Here is a 24,699-nt window from a genome sequence, read left to right on the forward strand (position 1 = left end):
GACATCCACCCGTTCGTAGCAATTGCTACAAAGGAAACCCATACGGGTTCCTCGAAAGAAAGAAAAGTCTCATAGTTGAAGAAAAAGTCGTCGTGGTCCGGGACTCGAACCCGGGACCACCGCCTTTCCGGGGCAGCCGCTCAAGCATCTGAGCTAACCAGGCGGCTAGCAGATGGCAGGGCGAAGTCGAATTTGTCGACAACACGAAGCAAAGGCAAGTTCGACGTTGTAGTTTTGCGGAAACCCGCAAGGTGGAGAGAAGTAATGCATGGATTCCACAAGAATGGAAGATCGCCAAAATTATTCCGTTACTTAAAAAACATCAGACCAATTGCGTTGACATCAAACATAGTGAAACTTATTAAAAGAGTGCTTCTCGTACATATAATAGAGTTTATTGACGACAATCGATTGTTGAGTCCGTGTCAAATGGGATTTCGATCTGGCTATTCAATATGGCACGTGCATGTAGACCTTGAAAGTCGCATTACATCGCACGACAGAAAAAACAATACGCGGCTCTGGTTACCTTAGATATATGTAAAGCATATGACAGCATAGAACATGCAATTTTAACGATTCGGTTACAGCACCAATGCTTTCTAGGCTATATTGTAGCATGGGTGCATAAATTTTAAAAAGACAGGGAGTTCTATTATTTTCGAAGCGGCTATTCTTCTAGTAAACATAAGCAAACAAGAGGTGTGCCTCAGGGATCGGTACTTTCACCAGTATTCTTTAATATGTTACTGAGCAGAATCCCCGTTCACCAAGGTGTCAGTACATACGTTTATGCTGATGACATTGCCTTTTTTGATATGGGAAGCGACATATACTCTCTTTACAAAAATACGTTTCGAATGCCGTATTATACCTGGAGGCAAGAATCCCACCCATATTATGCCGATTTCACCTTCTGACCGTTGTTAGGAATGGCCGTACCTGGTGGCAACGTGCCAGCTTTCAGCCCGCTGCACGTGTTCCAAGCCCACCAGACAGGGAGCCCTTCCGAGAACTGCGGATGACCGGCAGCCACGTGGCGCGCGGTCAGCTCAGGAATGTGGTACTCCGCCGCGCCACCCGAGACGGAGCACAGTTCTACGAAGCCCTCGGTCGTTCACTCCGGAGCCTTTGTGTGTGTGGGCGTAAACGATACTGCGGAACGGCGCCCCTCTGTCGTCGGCTCCAGACCTTCGCACCTGTGTGTTTGCGTGTGTGTGGGCGTAAACGATACTGCGGAACGGCGCCCCTCTGTCGTCGGCTCCAGACCTTGGAACGTGTGTGCCTTTGTGTGTGTGAGCCATAGTGCGGGGCGGCGGCAAGTTTACAATGATTGGATGAACCTTCCCGACCATTCCTGCTCCGTCCACGTCGAACGATGACGTCGAACTATGACGTCGAGCAAGGGCTTATAAGCAGCGTTTGCCGGCTGCTTGTGTCGTGCTCGTGTCGTGCTCGTGTCGTGCTCGTTGTCGGGAGCTGAGTGCTCTGTCATACTCGAAATGTAGGAGTGAGCTGTGTGCTCGTAAACTGTTTGCTGTATGTTAGTTTTGCGGGCTCCATATGGGAGTCGCGCTAGACAGCCAATGTATGTCCTGTTTTTAAATGTAAATCCTGCAAATAAATCCTGTTCACCGAGTTCCTGTCTACGAACTTCATCTCCTTCAAATGGTGGCAGCGGCGAGATAGTCCGACGACTCCTACATCTGGTCGACAGCGGTAGGACCGTCCGACGAATCTTACACCGTTCAGACTTTCTTAAGGCTATATGAATCCCCATTAAACCGTCTTCAAATTATTTTGCTCTCAGATCCAGAATTATTTTTACCTATTCATTGGTCCAGGTCTCATAGACCACAGATTATATTTGTGCAAACATTACTTGAACCACTAAATGTGCAAATTCGCGAGGTGCTTCATAATAATACTCATTCAAGTTATCCAGAGATCAGGTTCGATGACATTTTCCCAAACCAAGCGAAACTACTCCCTTGCGGCATCTTAAACGCCATCTTGCAAGACCACCCCTAAGCATCCTAGAAACAAACATTATCATTGCAACAGATGCCTCACAGTGCGAGGAGAGAGCTGGCATCGGAATATTTTGTCCTGCGCACGACTGGTCTTTTTCTTTAAAATTGCCTGATTTTGTGCCTATTTTTCTGGCCGAGTTGTTGGCAATAATCCTAGCTTTACGTAAATTAGACCCAATGATTACAACGGCTGCCATCCTGACTGACTCCCTTTCTGTATGCTCTTCCCTTACCGCTACTAATGAGTCACCCATGGTAAAACTCTTCCACTTACTAGTTCTTGCCCATGTGCAATGTGTGCATTTGATTTGGGTTCCTGGCCCTAAGGGTTTGTTTTTTAATGAAACTGGTGATTCACTGGCAAATACATCACTATCCGGCCCTGTTCTTGCTACTCTACCAGTGACAGCACAAATCACGGCGGCAAGATTTCGGATGCGATCAATAAGATTAGCCTTATGAAACCCACATTTGACTGCTTCTCCAGAGTACAAGCACCCGGCGTTTCCCCGTCATAGCGAATCCTGTGACAGAAATATGCTTGAGGTCTGCCTCACCAAATTACGCTGCCGCATTCCCTCGCTGAATTTCTATTTACACAGGTCGGGTTCGGTTCCCTCCCCCCTCTGTCCTTTTTGTAATGAGGAAGAGACGATACACCACTTTCTTCTATCTTGTCGCCGCTTTACTGCGGTAAGACAAAGATGGTTGGAAATACCTTTTTGAAGAATTGGCCTGGACTTGACAGAACCTGCAATTCTTTCGTTTGGAGCGTCCAATTTGGGATTCAGCCAGAGAGATGCATGCTTCGCTGTCCGAAAATTCCTTACGGAATCTAAACGAATGCCCTGCTAAATTCTTTTCTTTTTGTTTTTACTTTAAATTAATTATTACTCAGTCAATATGACCTTTCTGATTTTATTTAACAGGTTTTTCTGCGCTATTAAATGCTATTTCAATAGGTATTAGGAAATTTATGCTCCATAATAATTTCGAATAATACACCCATTTCTTGGCCAATCCCCCGTCGCGAGTAGGAGCGACACGCATCACAGGCTACAACAACAACAACAACAAAAACAACAACAATCACGCACTCATGTAATATCTGACACACTTCCTTTGGGGCTCAGCCAAGGGTACTTGCCCCAAAAGATAAAACGCTAATCACCTAGAAAAGGAGGCCCACACACGATAGGAGATGTTCTAAATAGGTCTTTCTTTCGGAATTATATTTTTGACAAAGTAGGAGGAAATAGTCCAGTGATTCTATATCCCCACATGATGCACAAAGGGCCGATGGTGCGATCCCACAAGTACTCATGTACAGATTTAGTTGCATTATTCGACATCCTAATAATGCAATGAAAACTTCGCATTACCGAGAGGGACAAGACCGAACATACCAGGGGAACGGTAAATGTTCGTAATACGGTGCAGCAAGGAGGCGCTCATTTTTTCTACCTAGGACAAGTCACCATCAAACTCTTGTTACCGCTAGCAAAGTAAGGCTGGGCAAAAAAAAAACTCACTGGCCCACCAAGCGCTGCCTTTGCCAAGCGGTCTGTCATCGCTCTAAGTGTTAGCCCACAATGCCCCAGGTACCCACAAAAGCAGAATTTATTTAACATGATGTTGAATAAATGTGTGTAGCGATCGATGCAAAAGTGATTTTGCTTTCTAACGACATAAGAACTGACAGGCAGTCTGCGAATAATATTATGCGTGACATATTTCGCAATTTAGTGTACGGCAATGTAGTGTAATCTGGAAGACAGAAGCAAAAATCCTGATAGTGTTTGGTAGTAAATGCCTGCTGCTGATTTCTCATCTTTTAGTGAGGCGTCTTGGGCACAACGTTGTATGAGAGAAAGTCTCTTCATCTTTAGAATAAAAAAAAGAAATAGTGCAACACAGGACGAGCGAGTAAAGAGCACAGGACCTGTGCCTTTACTGTGCGCTTTACCTGTCCTCGTCCTGTGCTCTTTACTCGCTCGTCCTGGGTTGCGCTGTCCCTCTTTTCATTCCCCTATTTTGTCGCCCACTTTCAATTTCCTTTCTTTCACAAGTCGGCATTTCAATCAAAGCTGCTAATTCAACCAATCTTTTCCTTGATGTCCTCGTCGCTTTCCTTCACGTGATTGGGACTTGTGAAAACGTGCCTACTTCGATCCCCTTCTCCGTTCCTTACATAACATTCCTAAAAACAAGTTGAAAGGAGAGCGATTATAGGCGATTTTATTTGTAGTACAATGTAGTCGTACAAAATACAATGCTGTACTAGCAGCTGCATCGAGAAGCACAACTCGTGTGCCGCTGGCCTCTGGCACTCTCGCAGGCCTGCCCTTTCACCGCAGTGCCTACTATTATGTCCCCATCCTGTCGGAGAAGACGCTTATTCGGTAGATGACGAATGCCTGCACAAACAAAGGCCGGTGTGATTGTCATTCAAACCAAATGCTGTGAATCTGGTACAGAAAACGCTCCTCACTTCAATTTTTTTTTGCAGATTTTGCACCGCTACAAGTAGGAATGAACAAATTATGTTCAACTATTACGGATAGGGCCAAACCCAGCTTATCGATTAATTTAGAAGCCCAAAACATTGTTGCGCAGATTTTATAAAATTAATAAAAGTGAGACCTATCCGCCAGACAAAAAACATATGCAACAAACAAACGGTAAGAAAATAATCTGTGCTCCGAGTTAGTGTGGTGCGGCAAGGTTCTCAAAAGACCTGCGAACAGGATACAAAAAGGAGCATCTGGAAGTTCTGTGCCATTGGCCGCTTCCATGCGATATCTCCAACGTTTTTTTTTCGGGCTCGCTGCGAGAAGGTAATGAAGATGGTGCTACAATCCTGGCAGTAGAGCTCTCTCCATGCTGCCTGCATAAATCGCGTGACGTATTTCGGCAGTCGTAGTGGTGTGGCTGTCGCATAGTTAAGGTATAGCACAACTCAGCAGAAATTCAAGCAAGGAAGAGGCTCCCAGTGAGATGCATAACGAAATTATCAAGAGTGGTGTGACAATTGTTGTGTCCAAGACATAAACATGCACATTAGGGTGATATATGCTAACTCATACGTACTCACTGTTACTTACGCAAGATACGCACTCACTCATACTCAAGGGTAATGACACTACTAAGGCTAGGTAATCGCTCACATCCAAGTATACTCACACTCGTTCGCTCTGACTCAAGTTTCTAATCGCGAACATCCAAGCCCACCAGTACTCACTAGTGTTCGTAGTCACTTTCATTCGCATTAACTCGCACCCAATCGCGCTCATATCGCATTCACTCCTACACACCAGCGCTCATTCAGTAGCATGCCTACGTACAGTCACACTCGGCAAAATTCAATGCCGTTCGCACTCATATCCACACACACCCTTCGCCGCTCATTAAAGCTCCGTGTCTCTGCCATGAAATTTATGTAGAGCAAATATGAATCAGTGCATTCGTGAGTATGCCGACGTAAGCCCTGGGACCAATGTTTCTATTGGGGACGACTCTTCGTTAGGGCACGAATTATGTTCCATAGCAGGATTTACATAACGCGCTCTCCCTCACCTGCAATGGAAGAGGACGATAGGAGCCAGCTTATTCTTCTCGTAGGCATGGCTACAGTCTAGCAATGTGTGTGTGTGTGTGTGTTACGCGTGTGTGTGCGTGAGTACGTGCGCATGCGCGCATACAATGAAGCAACTGACTGGGGTATGTTCCGGACGACCACCAGTGGCACCTTGCTCTTCGAAAATTCACGAGTTGTGTCGAATGAGCTCTCGATCACTTCGCAGTGTGGTGAACCGCGAACTCATTGATCAGGGAACTCAGTCAGGTGCGACGTAATCTTAATACATTTACCTCATGTTTGCCGCTACACCGCCCCGATATTGTTTTTTTCTTTTACAGGCTCAAAAATTCTATATTCACGAGTTTCTTCGCATCGGCAGTCGATATTAAAGCGCCAATTTGTCACGGGTGGTGCTGCACATTGACAGAAGGAGAAATTAGGCTTTTTACACGCTCTAAAATTTTGTTGCGTGTGACCTTGATTGAAGACAACTTGATGTCGGACTGTTATGAGTGTAAAATACTACGAGTGGATTCCTAATCTCTTATAGAAAAAAAGTAATATCTCAGCGATGAGAAGCATTTCGTGCGTGAGAACATAAGCGCGAAGTATGCGCCCTTATCTCAATTGCTAGACGATGAGGAAAACGAGAAGGAGATAGCAGGAGCCAATGTCTCGACAAGTGGACTTGTCTTCTCCAAGAAGACAAGTCTACTTGTCAAAACGTTGGCTGCTGCTTTCGCCTTGCTCCCGTTGTTTACTCATCGTCTTGTATTTTCATCTCCTGCTTTCCCCCTGTTTTCCCTGGATTTCAATTGGTAGATAATTTTCATAAAGGATAGTATTACATGACCCCACTGCCCAATTCTACTTCATCGTGGCCGCCTGTAATATGAGCAAACGAGCAAAAACATCTTGCTTACACTAGTACACTGTACATGCTGCATGTACAGACATCGTCATTTTTAAAAGTAGAGCGAAAGCACTAGGGTTGGGCGTGCGTCGTTCTGAAGGGGACGGGGCAGCAGATGACGCTTGCACTGTAGAGTGCCGTCTGCTCCCTACGGGTACTTCTGCAACTATCACTGATTATGGCCGTCGCAAGGCGCTAAAATTGATTACGGTGAGTGCTCCCGTGACATCGTTAAACATGTCGAATGGAGCACATGTTGGGATGTTTGTCTCCTGTTCACTCAATACCGTTTACACGAACATCGTCTTCCAGGCTGTCCCAATATAACCACCATTCTAAAAAAAGAAACAGACTCTTCACGGAAACCTTCGAATGGAACGAATTTTTCATTTGCAGCACTATGAGGTATAAATTAGGCTAAGACACATTTAATCTATTATTTGTTAATGAGGGTATGGTAAATTCAGATGCTTCACCTCACTAAAGCAATAAGATCTCTGCGCCGTCATGGAAACAACTCTTGAAAGAATATCAGCGACTAATAATCGGGGAAATCGGCTTGTGATTTCCCATTGTCTTTAATGTAAAACAAGAATAATGTTTGTTCGAAAATGCACCCATGTGAGATTTAGGTAGCTTTAAGGAGGACGAATTGAATGATGAAATCTAGTTCAAGAGCAAGAAAAACTAATGTACACTACCTCAGTTAGCGTTCTGTATTGTTGGTGAGCATGGAATCGAGTGCGATATGTGAAGCTGTCTACCACAGGGTGAGCATTACTTCGCTGCTGTCATGCCCGACTGGTGCCGTAGCTCGAACGAGTACTTACGTCAATGATTATCGCAGTGATCAGTTTTGGCATCAGCCAACTTGTCTGGTTCTGCGGAAAACAAAGGATGGTTGGACACTCTTCCTATGTGCAAAACGCGGTTACTATCTTTCATCAAAAATCTCCTAAACCATTAACCAATATAAAAACAGTTGTATGCAGAATTGATGCGAAAAAAAAAAAAAAAAAAGATTCAATTCTTATCGGTTTCCCACGTGGGCAGTGTTCAGCTTCAGCAACAATTAATTACGTGGCTACGATATTCAGTCGTTCTCGTGATCGCAGCTTCGGTTGCCGGATGAAACCGCCGGTTTACAATAAATCGGAAAAATAGAGAACTCCTCATTTTACGAGCTTTTACAGCGAAGGAAATCCGGGTGTCGAAAGGTATCCAAAGCCAACATTGGAAGCATTTCAAGTAGCATTTGCGTTGTTCAGGGTGTTCAAGAGCTCTGGATTGCTAAATAAACCAAGAAACTACTCAATCAATGCGAATTGTTTGTGAAGGCCCTACAGCACCATGGCATTTTGGACGAGAATTTGCGTAACACAAATATTTATAACAGCGAAGCTGTTAGTAGAAGTGTTAAAAAATTTATTATAGTCTTTTCACGAGGTCACTGGCAGAATGAGATCAGTCACCGCGTTTTACTTAGAGGGAAAATGGTCATGTTAGGACTGATGTTCGGAAATAGATTAACATATGTAAGCGAAATAAATGTTGCTTAGAAATGCATAAACCATCGTTTTCTTCCTATTTAGAGTCACTTTATATAATGCTAAGTTTCAACGGTCCCATGGGAGTACCATAATTGTCCAGAATTTTATATATGAGCAAAATGGAGTCTGTTTTATGCGATGTGTGTGTAAGGTTTAAAGAGTCTAGGTTATTTACCGGCTTTAGAAAGAAGTACTAAATTATCACTAGCATTCTTTATTCGGGCATCATGCGAACGACAATATCTCCGCGTTATCTTTGCAGAATAAAGCAATGCACCGGTAATAAATATGCATAGGTATATGTTGACACGCTGTTGCTGACGTACTGCTATCAAAATTTAATCTGCTTAGTGCATTTACACGAGATATATAAGGGTTGTGAGACCAGCGTAGCGAGGCTTGAGGAGAGCGCATTGCGGACCGCGTAAGAAGTTCTCCCGTTCTCCTGAAAGCGCCAATTTTAACTTCCTCATCAAGAAACCAAGGACCGTTATCGGTCTACTCTTTATGTCCAGTGCAGGACGAACGCTTCCCCGTTGATGTCAAGCCCTCTGTTTCAAAAGGCGAGCACCCTCCCCTTTTCCCCGTCTTACGCCTGACGTGGTGATGTGGTGTTAAGCAAGATCATCGCGGATCTTTACTCACGGAACTATGTTCATAGTACAGCATGCCACATTTTTCTGGCTGGGAGTGGCATCTCAAGCTGGCAAAAAAAAAAAAAAAACGAAAAAGAAAATGCCGACAGCACGTTGGGCTATTGTGTTCGAGGTGCAATCGCATTGGGAATTTCCCCCGAGTTTAAAGAGATTTCAATGCCAGAGCGCACACTGACCCTCTGGCGGAGTATTTGGCCATCACGGCCCCCACGACTCTTGCGATTCCTAAATAGGGGCATATAATGCATGAGATGTGGCTCTACTTTAAAGGGCATTCGGTAAATAAGCAATATTCTGAGCCTTTTTAAAAGCTACTGCAGCACAATATTTGATCCAGAAATGTCAGCTCAGCCCTGTCCTGCGCCTACCGGTTGGCTCTGTCATATGCATGTGAAAATTTTCAACTTCTCCACAGTGCCAAATTCTTTGTCGTCATCGACTGTCACTATCGTACAGACTTGATTTCCTTTTCTTTGTTACCGATGATTTAATTTTATAAGACTTCCACTTATGAGCTCAATTAATTACAATGCCTGTCGTAGTCCAACACTTTTCATTATCCCCTGTTATTGCTTCTCAGCCATTATTGGTTGGCGTGGCCAAGCACAAGGTAATGCACTCGATGACAACCGCCTCGACCGAATTTCGATGAAGGCGGAATACAAGAAATGCTGCCCTACCGCACATAGGCTGCACATTCGGGAAATCCAAGTGGTCAAAATTATTCTCGAGTTCTTACTACGGCATCCCTCATAACCAGGTTGTGATGTAGGCACCAAAATGAACAGAACACTATCAATGTTTATCTTACTTTAGGTAGGACAATGCCTTCCACACTTTGCCCTCTTACCCATATTACCCGTCTCACACCATGACGACTGATTTATTGATAAAAGTGTAACATCAAAACATGCCTGAGCTGGGTGATCCTACCTGTATCCGATTGTGCAGTGGCATTCAGTGGCGTAGCCAGAGGGTAGTAGGCGCACTTCGAGACCCCCTCCCTGTTCCCAACATTTCTGTATACTACAAGAACACGCCATTCCTATTTCAAACGTGGGTGGCATTTATTTTTTGCTGCCCTTTGTGTTGATTTTATTTCGTCAGCGCTGAGCGCAATAAACCCTAGATGCGCACAGAAGACACCCTGCGAATGTCACGCCCTCAGGTATACCAACGGCCACTTCCCAATAATTCCTTGGTCATTAGGCAAGTACACAACATACAGAAAAATAAGGCTGCTAAACATACGGATGAAATAGCTCTGCTGCCTTTTTCCCCCACTGGCGATATTGTCCCTTGGTTGCGTCTATTCTGTGACGGATGTCGTACCGGCTGAGGTGAAAAGTACCTTTCTGTGAACAAAGAAGTTTTACAATGGAGCTTTGTATGTGTTCCGCTCCCATACGTTTCTCAATGTCCGCGCCTCAAAACACCCACCCCCTCTATGAGGAGTCAAAGCGAACCAGTCTGTGTTGACACCTGGCGATACAAGCTAAGAAACCAAACAATACATAGTTTCAAGCAATATTTACTAGCCGATACTCTGGAGCTAATTCCTACGGGAGCTGCAATAATCCAGCATGGGAATCATGGGAAGTACATGGATTTGCCTAAGCTTCGTCGTTATGACTTTAAATGTTTGTTGGAACTTGTAAATTCGTCATTTTCAACAACATACAGTGCGATAAATAAGTAATAACCATGTTAAATATCATTCCGCCGGAAGCTTTCGAGCTCAGAACTCCCAGCACAGAAGCCCGACGTAGAAACCATTACGCCACGGACGCATGCACCGAGAAGCGGTAGCAACGCCCTTATGAATTCCTTACGGGCAAGCCAGCGACTTGAGACGCCTGGCACGTTTCAGTTTGGGCAGCTGGACAGGTTGAGTCGCTTTTAGGAGCGATTGTGCGTGTTCACAGAGTATTCTACAGACACGGAAGGGAAAAGCCCCCAAGTAAGTAAACTGCTACACTTAGTGGTGTGCTTTGTCTAAAGTTTAGAGCGCAGCTCTTAATGACCCGTTCCTGCTGCGAACGTCGGCAGCGGCCCCGGCGTAATCGAACGAACGAGCACAACAGCGAAGGATGAAAGAGAAAAGCGTAGCGCCGCCTGGTATCGCGAACCGTGGTGCCGTGCACGACATGTTCTGCGATTATTGCTAAGAGATGGCGCCAGAGTACCACGCGTCCCATCTCTTCACTTCCCATCTTTCTGCCGTCACTGCTTTTAATCCACTCACAAGCGTTAAACGTTATCGATCGACGCACGACGCGCCTGCATGTATCAGAAAGGTATCGAACGTTATCGATAGTTCCGTCCGCTGGCTCTTGTCACCAAAGCTTTTTGTAATCGGATTATATGGGTGACGCCAATTGCGTACGACTTCCTGGAAATCACGCCGGCACCAGCGATTAAACTGGAACCTTTCACGAGTCAGGTATAAAAGCTGACGCGTTCACTTGCCGATCAGAGTTCGACGATCGACGACTGTGCTCACCGCTATTGTTGTACTTGTGTGTTACTCGCTCTGCAACGCTTCGCTCCGTTGAAAACGTGCCGCGCGAGACAGATATACCGCGCCATCCAATAAATCGCGATATGAAAGCACGTGCAGAGCTGCTCTCAAATTTCCCATTAGGGAGTATGGTAATGGTCGTTGAAAGCTGACATTCATTGAGTAGAATGGCGGCATCTTTTTCCTTTCAAGGAATGCGTTGCTGGGTATATAAAAATGCATTTTGTGTAGCTCCGAAACTTGATCTATGTGGAAGCAGAGACAAAGAAAATAAAGTATTCTGTTTGCTTTTTCGTGAGACCACCACCGTCTCTAACGAGTCTCCGCCACAACATGCGTGTCAGTCTGTAATATGCGTAGGAAGGTACCAGAGGAGGAAAACCGACACCTGTACACTTACCTCGACCACCACCAGCTTGAACTTCTCGTTCCTCGCTTTTTCAGCAAGCTTCGTTAGAATAATCTGAAAAGCATAAGCCGAAAACACATGCGCGCATTACTTCCACGATATGCATTTACATCTCAAAAACGTGTTTACGAACTTAGCACTCAGGGCACCACAGCCCTACTAAAATTTTATGACGGCAGTTGTTGATTGCAATCATCAATTATCAAAATAATGTCACTCGCTTTGTTTTCAATAAACAAATGCAAATTTGCCTCAGTTTAAACATCACGCCATAGAGGTTTCCATGAGCAACGCGACCACGCGGCCATCTGGTCGCTTGCGCCGTCTCCACTGTATACAACAGAGCGCTGCCTTCGTGATCAGTTTCTTGTACCAGCACGGAGGTGCGATATGCACTGAGCAATAAGCAAGTCGTATTTACAGAGCGTAGCTTTTAATAGCAGGTTCCTGCGGCGAGCGTCTGCTGCGTCGGCGTAACCGAGCGAACGAGCGCCACGAAGAATAAAAGCGAACGTCAGGCGCAGTGCGAGATGAAAGAAGGCCGACAGCGAAGAGAGGAGGAGGAAAGCGCAGGAGGAAAGCGCAGCAGCGGAACCATGATGCGGAAAGCGGAGGAGGAGCGATGGGGAGAGGGGCTGCGCATGCGCTGAGTTGCCGGTGGCTACGGCATCCGCAGCTGCGTGAGAGAGCTCATCTGGGCTTCCGTAGGAGGGGGAGGGGTGGCAGAGTGCCATGAGGGGGGATGTGCTACGCTTGTCCACAGCGTCAGCTGCTAGGGTCAGTCCGCGGTACCAGCGTGTGTGATGTGGACCGCTGCTGCTGCAAGGGGTGATGGCGAGCGGCTAAGAGTAAGGCTCTATGTGACTTTCCCTTGGGTGCTGTCGCCGCTGACACTGGTGGGACGATTTTCCCGCGACGAAGGGCCGCTCTGGTCGCTAGCGGAATGAGAGCGTGAGAAGAAAAAAAAAACATAGTGACCGGCGATGATGGATACGAGATGGCGCCATAGTAGCGCGCGTCGTCTGTATGGAAACAAAGCGCTGCATGAGTGGAGCTCTGCCTGCGGCAACTGCTGTGAATCGCACCCACGCGTCAACCACGCGCAAGCTCTCGCGATCTGCCGATTAGCGAACGTGCCGCACGAGATAGGTTGTCCGTGCGAGCCCTTATACTGCGAAAAGAAAACACGTTCGGAGCTGGGCTCAAATTTTGCCTTAGTGATCATCGTAATTGTTTGTGAGCGTTTTTCTTGGCAAACCGGGCAATTAAGTGTGCAAAGCACTAGAACGAATGTTCAGGATTATAAATCGCGACCTTTTTCACATTTCATCAAACACTTTCTTCCCTACTACTTGGTTCATGCTTGAATCTTAAATCGAGCTGCGCAAGATGCACAATAAAAGTGAGAGTACAGGGCATAGTGCAGACTACCAACTTCAGTTCATAAAACGACAGAAAGCCTATATATAGGCAATCTAATCACATGCGGCACCCTTAGGCTCGAAAATTAGACAATCAGATTGCAACTACCAACATGAAGCGTGCGCACTCTGTTTCCCTGGCTAAAAAATTATTCAACAGGGAAAAGCTCCTCCTTAAGGCCATTTTGAAAACAGATCAGCAACAAAACAGCGAAAAATCCAAGCAACGCGTAAGCAGTAAAAAAAACAAAGCCCTAACAGAAATGATTCGACAAAACGCGTATGCGAAGTTAATAACTGATGGCAATAACAGAAAACTCGACGATGATGAAAAAATTTTGGAAGACGCTTAAGCTCCGCTTTTAAGCTTGGAAAGCGATAGCAGTCAAAGATACCTGAGTGCTTTTAACGCTTCCCGGCAACTGCAGCTTATGTAACCGTAATGTTTACCGGGATATGCGGGCAGCGAACGTTATGCATGAAGGCGACTTTTCTAGTAGAAACAGGTCATCTTGCGTGGGCCCCGTATGCGCTGAGGCAAGCGCCATCTGGATGGTGTTGCAAAGAACCAGCCACGCCGCTCTATGAATGAAACAAACGCTGGTTAAGGGGGTTTTGAATTTCGGCGTAAGAAATTTACGTTTTCTCGTATATTCAAATTACAATGCGACACCATCATGTGTCTAGGTTGTGTGTAAGTCGTCCTTTAGAATTTTTCTGGCGAAATTTATTTCGAGACATTCAATTTGTTCGGTAACGCATTTGAGGCACATGGATGGCCCACGTGGCTGGGCTGGGACATGGGGCGATTAGCAGTATCACGTTAATACTATGGCCGAAGGAATGCAAAATACTTTAAAACTCATATATGGCCTTCGAGAAAAGCAACTTCCTTGTCCGTGAGTAAAATCAAAGGCGTGCTTATGCACTTGTCCCCATGTTGCCTGATGAAGAAAGCTTCAATATTCTTCGTTTCTGTCGTATCACGAGCTCGCGCCATCATCCTGATTTGATCGACCTGTGTAAAGGCTGATCGAAGCTGTATAAAGGCTTTCTGTCGTTTCATTAAATAAAGTTGACAGTCTGCGCTCCGTCCTGTCCGCCTTTTCTCTTCTTTTCTTGTGCATCTTGCTCGGAACGTTTATACTTCAATAAACTTAAAACACTTGCAGACGTTGAGCAATTTCTTTTGATGTAACTTTTATGAAAAAGCAAACAAACTTGTAACCTCGTATGTGTCTGTGTGTTTCTATGCATAGGGTTAAAAATATACAAATAAATTTCTGAAGAATTTATACTAAATATCGGTACTGTGCGCCAGGCACCGGCAAAACGCGAACAAGTCTAGGACAAGAACGACGACATAAACGCCGTTCTTCACGTTCTGCTTCGTCTACGTATCACGGGTCTTGACCTTCCGTCACATTAATCTCTACGAACATGCTCAAAATTCATCATTTTTAACTCTTTGGTGAATGTTTCAGCCTTCTGCACGACCTTTCATTCGTCAAATCCACAAATCTCGCGAATATCGCACGCTTCAAAAATTGAGCAATACAAAGGAGAAAAGGGAAATAGCACCCATGAGACAACCTAAAGCACACGCACAAATTTCACTTGATACAAAAAAACCTACTCGCAAGCCGAACAATACCGTATCGCATTTTCACAGATTCATACTAATGCAGCTTACATCTTCGCCCAACAATCGTTTAAAAGGCACTGCGTATTGTGCACCTGTATGTCACACGGGGCGCTCGTGCAGCATTGTGCAATCCTGTGTCCTTCTTGAAACAGTGTTTGCCGTGCACTACGCAATGCGAAGATCATGCACCAACAAGCGCAAATATCCACGATATCAAGGGAACTATTGCGCTGGTATACACATGCACAGGTCAATCGAATATGGCGCTTCAGCAGCAACAAGGGAACAACAATAGGCGATGCAGTTATTAGTACAAAATTTGTCTTTCTGGCTTCCAGCGGTCCTTCGACATTAGAAATTAACCACATTTAACAAATAAGGGCGTGGTGCGTGAAAAACAATATTTCCAATGGTTACGCTTGTCAGCTTGCACTTATTCCTTTACCGTGTCTAGAAAACTACGGCTGCTTGGACACTGAGCAATATGAAACACCGAAAACAATCCGCAAGAATGACTCGTCACTTTAGTCGGTGGACGAGCACACAAGATTCTCGGCAGTGTCCTTCTTGAAAAATACCGAAGACATTTCCAAATAAAAAACAAAACACACGCACAAAGAATGCAGACCTCTATGATTTGCTGTGCATCGTCCCCGTATGAGTTGAAACACAGCAGCGCCACATTTTCCTCTAGGAACGTTTCTTTGAAACCCTATGAACACAAGAGGTATCGTCAAACTCTGCACACACCCATATATCGTTCTGCATGATTACGAGCTCAGGCGGGTCAATTGCCATTAATTTTCATTTAATATAATCAGGACCGTGTTTAGCGTAAGAATGATAACTGTTCTCGAAGTTCACCGTCTTGGAGGATCAGAACTCCAAAATTCTGAATATTACTATTAGGCTTAGCCTTTGTAAAAAAATTGAGACTGATTTCTGAACTGAATTAGGTTAATGAAGACGTTGGGAACTTCGTCGCATTATTTGCCGTCGATGCATTCTAATGGATGCATGCAGGGTTTTCACACGTAATTTGAGCACAAGGTGACTTTTAGCTATGAAAAGTTCTTGCAAGTAGTAAGAATAAGACGCCTTGAAAAAGAGAAGCCCACTTCGCGAAAAATTGGCTGCAACTTTTACTTCGTTCTCGTTTTTCTCATCGTATTGAATTTCCATCTCCCGCCTTCCCCGTGCTTTCCCTTGGCAAGAATAGGCAGACTCGGTCTACATTAAATGGGTATGGTCATGGTACCGCCGATACATGCCTATTAACATTCTGATGTTTAACCTTAATCCTTTGATTGCCAGCGTAGGCTTGAGATTGAACCCGTCATCCTGTAGAATAACAAATATCACGCAATCCTCCTTACATGTGCAGTGTCAATGTTATAATTTTACGTATAAATCACCATCAACTAATTCGAATGTTCTGCTTTCTTCGAACAAAACCTTTCTAAGGAAACTCACTTACGTCGAAAATATGGGTGCCAATGATCTTGTGGCCCTGGAAAGTTTGAAGGAAAAACAGTGCAAGGCACGCACAGAATTTTGCTGCGTGGTTTTGTGCAAAACGAGAACCTCATTCTTCCCATTTGCAAATACAAGTTAAAAGCTGAAATTGTTTTTAGGCAGCTGCCTAATACATTTTAATGAAGTAACAGACAGACAAACAGAAATAATAGGTCAACACTCACTGTTACCTTATATATTCAGAGGCCCGCTGTTGACGCTTTCTTCGTCACCTAGACGTAGCATTCGACTTGTCTAGAAATCTTACAGCACCAGCATTTGCTGCTTTTTAGGATCTTTGCATCCACCTTTATTCCCGTTTCTTTATATCTGCTTGTCCTTGACGCTGTCATTACATGTTCATTCTGTCTTCTGAACGTGCACTGACATCTGATCCGTTGAGAAGGGGGTCGTTGCAAAGCTGCACATATTTACACATCGGCACATACTCGTTGACCCAACTTGGTCTGATGGGAGGATAAAGGCGATGTAGGAAGGCAAGGAAGCGCTATTACCAGATACAGCAGCCGGTTGGGGCAAACAGGATAAATTTATATTCATGGTACGCTAGGATATGTTTTTACTGCTTCTCAAAAGTAAACACCGAGTATATTTGTCAAGTGGACAACTGACGTAGGGCGTGCAGGCGCAAAGACGCATTTACGAAACGAAGAGCCTAGAAGACATGACGAAAGCGGCCGCCCACGTAATCAACAGTTCAACATGCAATCAACACGTAATCAACTACCGACGCGGTAGTTTTGTGGCATTGATGATTCTCAAGGTCGCGGATTCAATCCCGACAGCGGCAGGCGCATCTCGACGTGCCCGAAATGCATCAACGCTCGTCTACTCCGCTTTAGGTGCCCACTAAAGAATCCGAGGCTGTCAAGATTCAGACCGAGTCCCCCACTGCCGCGTGCTTTATAATCAGTAGGGTAGTTTTCTGGGCCAGTTGGTGCATGGTGAACATATAACGGTTGCCAGGAAGTACGGACGCGAGCGCAAGAAGTAGAAACCGACGGGACAACGCTGGTTGCTGGTCAACCAGCGTTGTCCCGTCCGTTTCTACTTCTTGTGTGCGGGTCCGTACTTCTTGGAAACCGTTATATCCTCATAATCAGATTGCGAGCTTGGCACGTTCTTCACGCGACTTTTGCCACGTTGCGTTGCGTTGTGTGAGGAAATGACAGTGCTGGCCTTCTACAAGGCTATGAACAATGGCGCGCCACAACGCCTCAAGAAAAAACGCCTCGCTGTGTGTTCTGTCTGTTACGTAGACAAACACGGAGGGCCCATGTAAGCACTGTTTAACATCAGCTCAGCACTCTACGTTGCAATAAAGGCATGATGAACTTAATCATTCGCCGTAAACATCTCCGCCAATCAGCGTCCACGAACGCGAACACAGTGCGTATTCCCACAGTGTGTACGATCCGCATATTCTTTTGTACGCTTTCATTTTATTAACAATTTCTACATTCAATTAAACAAACAAGCAATTCCCGCTATGCTTTACTCGTTCTCATGGTATGTTCGCTTTGCGCAGTTGTGGCTTACGAAAAAAGGACTACTCAGTTCACCCTCTTCTCCTTCATTTTAGTCAGCTAGGACTTCCAGACCTTGCTCTAAACATGGAGTTTTAACTTGAACTTGTAATGGGCGAGCGTGTCCCTTCGTTCGTCACGCATCAATTCAAGTGCACCGCGCTATAATGTTATGCAAAAAATATTTGAGAATGTGTACCTCAGTCCTTACAACGGGTCGGTGATTTTAACCCGAGGCATTTAACTAATCTGCGACAACAGCTACACGAAAAGACATTCTTGTCTTGCTAAATGTGCCCTCATATTAGAAAATGTGCATGATAAGCAAAACGACAGAATTCTAAAATTTGTTTCCTCCGCCATTGCACCAGATAAATAGTGTACGACACCGGACAATTTCTTAGGTGTGGTGTAGCGGAGACTTCAAAGATATATCCAGCTTACTGCCCACTTTAAAGTGACCCTGAACCACATTTTATCGAAGTGGAGATAGGTATTTAAAGAGAAAAGAGGCTATTTCAGAAATACTTTACCGCAAGAAAGTACTTCAGTGCGTTCAGCAGAAGCGGAGTCATTCGCAATCAAGCACGGCTTCTGCTGTGCTCCCGTTCCTCCTTCTATGCCTCGCACTGCGAAGGCTACAGAGCAGTGGATCGTGTCCACAACGCTCCGCCTTCGAAACGTCACCGTGGCGCGCAGTTTCAATTTAATTTTGGATGTTAACGTAGACGCCACGACTTAAGATTTTGGCGCCTACGACGCGCTAAACGTAAGTCAACCGCGGTTCCCTTCAGCGAGTCGCAGTGCGCTTAGTCAGTGGACTCGTGGCGGCACCTCGCGGTGGCCGCGGTATCTACGCAGCGTAGCCGACCTCATCTAGCAATAGCAGCAGCGTATGGGAATCCGCTTTATCGCGAAATAAAGCGTCTAGAAGTGAGTGAAGAGCTGGCTTCTGTTTGAAAAGAGCGCGTTTGCGAGAAAGGTGACTTCGCCTTCCGCATGCGAGCTACACGTACTGCGTGCGACAGCAAAACTTGGCTGAGATGTTCATAGCAGCGTATGCTAACCGCGAACTATGTTACTCCACCAAGCCCGAGGCATGGTTCAGGGCCCCTTTAAAGAAAACTTGCTACGAAAATGAAGAAAAATGCCTGTTTAAATATCCCTTCATGATATGCTGGGTATACTCATATTTGTATCTTTGAAAAGTAGATGAGAGGGAGGTTACTTATTTGTAAAATAGTCATCTTTAATTTTATCAGTGAGCAAGGGTGCCTCTAGTGAGATGTTCAATAACCATGTTACGAGAATAAGGAAAGTCAATGACCAGTGGACTTTGCTGCGTGTGTTCTTTTTTCCGTCTCGTTGTGTAAAGCTCGTTGCAACCTTCGTATTCATTTGTGCTAGCCACGTCATACATCAGATCAGTGTTCCTTCTAGGAAACTAACGTTCACATGAAACCGACATCAGATTTTTGCTGCATGCTTAATAGATGCAGCAACGGCCGCCTCACCGCGTCGAGCATTTGCTTGCACGAGCCTAACTCAGAAAAATACAAAATGGCTGCCACATTTATTACTGAGCAACGTTTACCTGAGTAACATTTACCTTTAACGAAATTAATGTTGCCATTCATATCGAAGTAAAGGCAATCTGACGCAGCAAATCAACAAGTCAGACAACACGCTCACGAGTCTGATATGTAATCTGGCCGGAAGCTAATCGGCTTCAGTACATGTTACTTTCGCACTAGAAGGTATGGACCGTCTGGCGAGTTGTATGGGAATCACGTTCCATCACTGAGGCCGTAAGGGAAATGCTGCAGGAGGCTTGTGACAGAAGAGACCCGAACCGATACGTGATCACACTTTGTGCTTCAAACAATGCTTTAGATTTGTTTATCAAATCATTCATAACAATAAACGATACAAAGAAAATATATACAGGCAGGAATTCAGAACTGCCTTCTGGGTTGTGTGACGGGTCCGGAGACTAGAAAAAGAAATGTGTATTAGGATGTTCTATTGACGACGCAAACCAAATGCGTAAATGAAAGGACAAATAAACGGAGCATACGTGTACGTTTAGCAGAAGACAGGAAATAAACAATAACACTTAAAGGGGTAAAAGTCGACTAAGTTGGTATCCAATCACATGAAGCAATCAAGAAAACATGAAAAGAGAATTAGGATATTACAAATGACCACACAAAGAACGCACGGAAGTTCGGTGGTAATTGAAACCTGATTATAACAAATAGGTGATATTACAAACAGTAAAGAAACGATAATAACTAAAGCAAGTTGCAAACAAAGTACGTAAACGATCTCGAAAACCTGAATCAGTTGACGATTGTAGGAGAAAATGCGCAATGTGACTAATGTTGTCAGCATTACTCTGATTAAAGTTAAAATCTACGAAAGGGTACTGAATGCACGAAATGTTCTTATTGAACTGATTGCGTGTGTTAGATTGTTTCATTGTTTTGTTGCGAGAAATGAAAACGAAAAGAACCCATAATTTGTTCGAATGTGTGTCGCTGTTATAGAGAGCTAGCTGGAGACGATGGTGCTGGAGATGTGGCTGCAGGATTGGGCAAGCTTACCGAAGACCTAAAGTGTGTACGATTTAGAAAATTGTAGGTTAACGCTAAGACGTGAAAGTCAACGAATGATTTGACGGATTGAATGTTTAGCAGTGAAAGTCCCATTGACACCAAATCACATCCCAGAAATTTTCTCTCTGCTTGTCTTTGCAGCACGTTCTGATTAAATTTGAAAGGGCCATAAAAACAAGAATAAAAAGGCGGCCAATAAAAAAATATTACCAAACATTAGTCAGTGTTGTAATACTTCCATTGACTGTAAGCAGTTATTCCATACACTTCACAAAATGCTTAAACAAGGAAAAAATTGCGAGACAAATTCAGTACATATTTACTGCGATCTCGTCAAGTATTCTTTTTTTAGGTTAAGTTACTTCATTCTTATGATTCAGGTAAATGTACATCACACTTGCCCAAGAAGTGTCTTCCATTTGTGTATGACCGCACAGCATCATTATAAGCTGAACTGACGCTACCGCTAACCTTCGGTTAAAATTTATGATTACCAGACAATACTTAAATTGCGGAAGTTTGTCTTGGATCTCAAGTAATTCTGCGTGTACTGCCCACTGAGGCTATGCTTTGAATGCAGGTTTTTTAGTAATATTTATCAGTAGTAACGCACAGTTTGCCACGTCAGCTTGACCGCCAGAAGCGCAAATCATTTTCTGAACCAAGTATATTTGGCCCTTGTATCTCAACTGTTTTATTGTGCAAGATAAATTTAAGTGGAAAATTTGTATTTTGATGGTCAAGACTCGTTATCTTACAGAGACGGCTATACACTTAAGGTCATTGATACAACTGACAGCTTTGATTAATAAATAACCATTACTGCTGAATAGAGGTAAGCAGTATGCGCGAAGGATCCTGTAACCATGATCCGTCGCTTATCCACGAATGATAGAGAGTGTGTTATCTGTGCTTCCGCTTCCGCGCTACGCACTCTAAGGTGGCGCTGCAACTGCTTTCTGTGCAAGTTCCATTTTGGTAGTCGGTACGCAAGTATGCGGTCGGAGAGATTAAAGCGAAAGCAAGTGTCCCATATGTCTACACTACTGTAGTGTAGGTTGCATACGAATCCCTTCCTCATCAGATTTCTCGTCGGACATATCATCATCCCTTTCACGTTGAACATACTTACACCTTTGGTATCCGAGTCGCGCTTGAATACCTGGAACGGAAAAAAAATTCGAATTCCAACTTTATGTGCATAGTGCACAGACGAACTTTTGTGTGCTATTCCGATTTCCATACCTAATTATACGTAAAAAACACAAATGCTTTTGCAGAATGCGTGAAACTGTTGCACCGTCAATGAGTATAATTCTGAAGTTCTATGCGCAATCGTACATGCCCCACAGGGCCGCGTACATCAGAGTGTGCAGCTTTTCATTACAAATATCAAACAATGCTGGTTGACTTCAGTGTCGTAGTTATTGGCCTGAAGGATTTCGTTGGTACAGTGTGCCTGAATACAAAACTCAAAAGGCAGAACTTCGTGCTAAGCAGGAGCTTTGCCTTGAGAGCTCTTACATCCGTTTCTCTGCCGCTGGCGAGAGTAGTGGTCACGAACAAAAATGCCTGACACAGCAAACCCAAGACGACTATATTCGTCAAATTGCGTCCAGTTGCAATATTTGACACTAGGTGGCCAACGTTGGGCACGTTGGGTCATTATGCCTCGCCGTTCTCCTTATTTCCGCCTGCGCTGATACCTGCGCTGGAAACATGGCTGCATTTCAGCCACATGAGAAATAACAGTGCGACGAAAAATTAAGTATTGTGACGGCTCCTCGTCAGATGAAAGCTTTGTAGAGATTTGTTCGCAAAGGGAAAGTTGTGCGCTCTCCTCTCAGGACTGGCACGACGGCGATTGTGCGGATGGACCAGCGATTCTCGCAGCCGCATCTGAGATATTCCCAAATTAGTAACTATGCTTTTGGCGCTGCGAGAAAGTAGGCACTATTCGTGCACATGTCTTTTGTGCCGTTTGAATCATCTTTGCTTCGTATTCTATTTTTCATACTTCGTCGAGACCCACAGGGCGCTGTGCCATAGGAGCTCAGCAGCACAGCGTCATGCAGAAAAGCCTTCTTCAAGCTTTAGTTTCACGAAAAAACAGCGACCTCAATTAATTGACAAAATGTTGCCGCTTTGTTCAGCAAAAAAAAAAAAAAGAGGAAGCTCTACAAGCTGAGTCAAAAATAGTCCTGATAAATTTGGTACATTTCTCGTCATGGTGACACCAGTCAATGAACTCTCATGGTGACACCAGTTGGGTGTGCGAAGATAATCTCAGCGTTCCAGTAACTTTCTGTTTTCAGCGCATAAAAGAACGTCTTCTCAGAAAATTTAACTCGAACGACAGAGCATTTTTACCGCAAGTTAAACGGTGCATTTTTTGAAATCTGTGCCATCCTGAGAATTCGTTCCAAGTCGTTATGCCTTGCAATTCACTAGTTACAATTCATAAATAGCGATATGTGCTGCATATTATTCCATAAAAAATTCAATTCATGAAATTCTGCTATTTAGTCAACTAAAGATTTGCTTGCTTGTGGATGTAATGCTCGCCTTATTGAGTAATTTACTTCAAAAGATAAAATTGAGCTATCTGCCCCAAATATTTTCTTTAAGCTAAATAACACTCTATTTAACAATTTCGTCAACTTGAGCTATCTAGCTAGTGACGCTCAGGAATTATTGCGAAATTTATGGGAGATGGTGCTTAGTAACACACATGCGCGAGAGCGAAACAATTGCACAAGTGCTATAAATTATTACATCCAATTTTTTATCTTGAGACAATCTACAAGGCGGAGCATAGATAATGATGATACATCTGTAAAATTACAATGTTCCAGATATTGCGCTTTCTTTTTTATAAATTTTAATTGTTCGCCAAATCATTGAAAAAAATTCTAATTATTTTAATGACATAGGTAACAACACTGAGGCAGAAACCGTCTGACAAGCAGTGTCCACGTTAATGCCGTTAGAATTGCAGCAATGTAGCGATACACCCTATTCCGAAACTGTTCCAAGTAATCATGACATGGCGGCGTCAACAAGGGACGTCACCTCACGAATCAGCTGCATCAAAAATTTTTCCATTCCCTCTGTTATAAGCGGAGTTGCATGTAGTTATGACGAGAATCACTGTATATCTCTCTCCCTCCTTGTGTCTCTACTAGCCCACTCATAGCTGCTAGCCCACTGAAAGGCCCCGGCCAAAAGTTGTTAGTCTCGTCCGCTGAGAGGGCTCGTCGCAGCAGCCCCTGGCGGCCGCGACGTGCCACGGTACGTCATTACGCAGCACGCTACGCTTATCTCGGAGGCCACGGAAAGCAGAGGTAGCTATGCGCCACTACAGCACGTACACCTCCAGTGCAAAGCTGAAGCACTTTTACGGCCTTTTCCTACCTTGTAGGCCAACATTTTTTTCCTTATTTACCTACAAACCAACATTATATTAATATTGAACATGTTATTGCTGTCCTGAAATCAGCCAATAAATGTTGGTGGGCTTCGCCGTTTCCGATGTCGCTTCATGATGACATTCCAGAGGCGGAGCTAAGAGGTTTCTGACACGATATTTCATATTCTCTGCTGAGTGCAGTGCAATTATATTTGTCTGACGTGTTCACAACCGGCCCTTCTACAGACCAGCACTGTTTCCTTAGTAATTCTGAAAAATGATTTAGGCCCCTTGGAAATACACTCCATTTTATTCATTTTGAAGACTACGCATAAAGGAGCAAACGAAAAAGGATGCTAAGTTTTATTTATGAAGGCTTAACCACCATATTGCACACAGTAAACTGAGTGAGCACTCCAAACACTTGAAAGTGTAATGATGGCATTCCTTTGCAAAGCCCACCGACATTCCTTCGAGAAAGCAAGGGACGGTGGCTAATAGAGAAAACTTTCTTTAGCATAATGTATAACTCACCAAAAAGGAGACGTAGAACAAACCGAGGCAATGGAGCAACACTCGTATTTTTGCAAGAAATACGAATGTGTCCACCAACGTCTTGTTGCCCTGTATGGAAAATTTAAAAACTGATTTGAATCATTTGTTCAACACATGATGGAAAATGACCCCACCATAACTCTGCGGCGTATCAGTAGAATCAAACCCCACTATGTAGATACACCTTTCAAGAATGGCTCACAAGACATGGCTACAAAAGCGGTAAACCACACTGCTCGCACTTGTTCAACATGGACAGTTGCGTGAAAAACAAAAGTGCGGCCATGAAATGTGGCATGAATGACACCAACAGCAGAAAGGAATGTA

General features: G+C 44.3%; 1 protein-coding gene across 1 annotated transcript in view; it reads right to left on the minus strand.

Annotated features, from left to right (window-relative positions):
• Window positions 1-4,262: 4,262 nt before the first annotated feature.
• The window catches only part of LOC129383962 (uncharacterized), a 28,062-nt gene continuing 7,625 nt past the window's right edge, over window positions 4,263-24,699 (minus strand). The window contains exons 3-8 of the mRNA XM_055069004.1: window positions 24,352-24,441; window positions 21,541-21,570; window positions 16,206-16,238; window positions 11,654-11,716; window positions 7,357-7,407; window positions 4,263-4,450 (exon numbers count right to left, since the gene is read on the minus strand). Coding sequence (XP_054924979.1) covers window positions 4,400-4,450; window positions 7,357-7,407; window positions 11,654-11,716; window positions 16,206-16,238; window positions 21,541-21,570; window positions 24,352-24,441 — 318 coding nt within the window. The 3' untranslated portion in view covers window positions 4,263-4,399. The remainder of the gene's footprint in view (window positions 4,451-7,356; window positions 7,408-11,653; window positions 11,717-16,205; window positions 16,239-21,540; window positions 21,571-24,351; window positions 24,442-24,699) is intronic.

Source organism: Dermacentor andersoni, chromosome 9 (genome assembly GCF_023375885.2).
Source record: "Dermacentor andersoni chromosome 9, qqDerAnde1_hic_scaffold, whole genome shotgun sequence".
NCBI classification, from domain to species: domain Eukaryota; kingdom Metazoa; phylum Arthropoda; class Arachnida; order Ixodida; family Ixodidae; genus Dermacentor; species Dermacentor andersoni.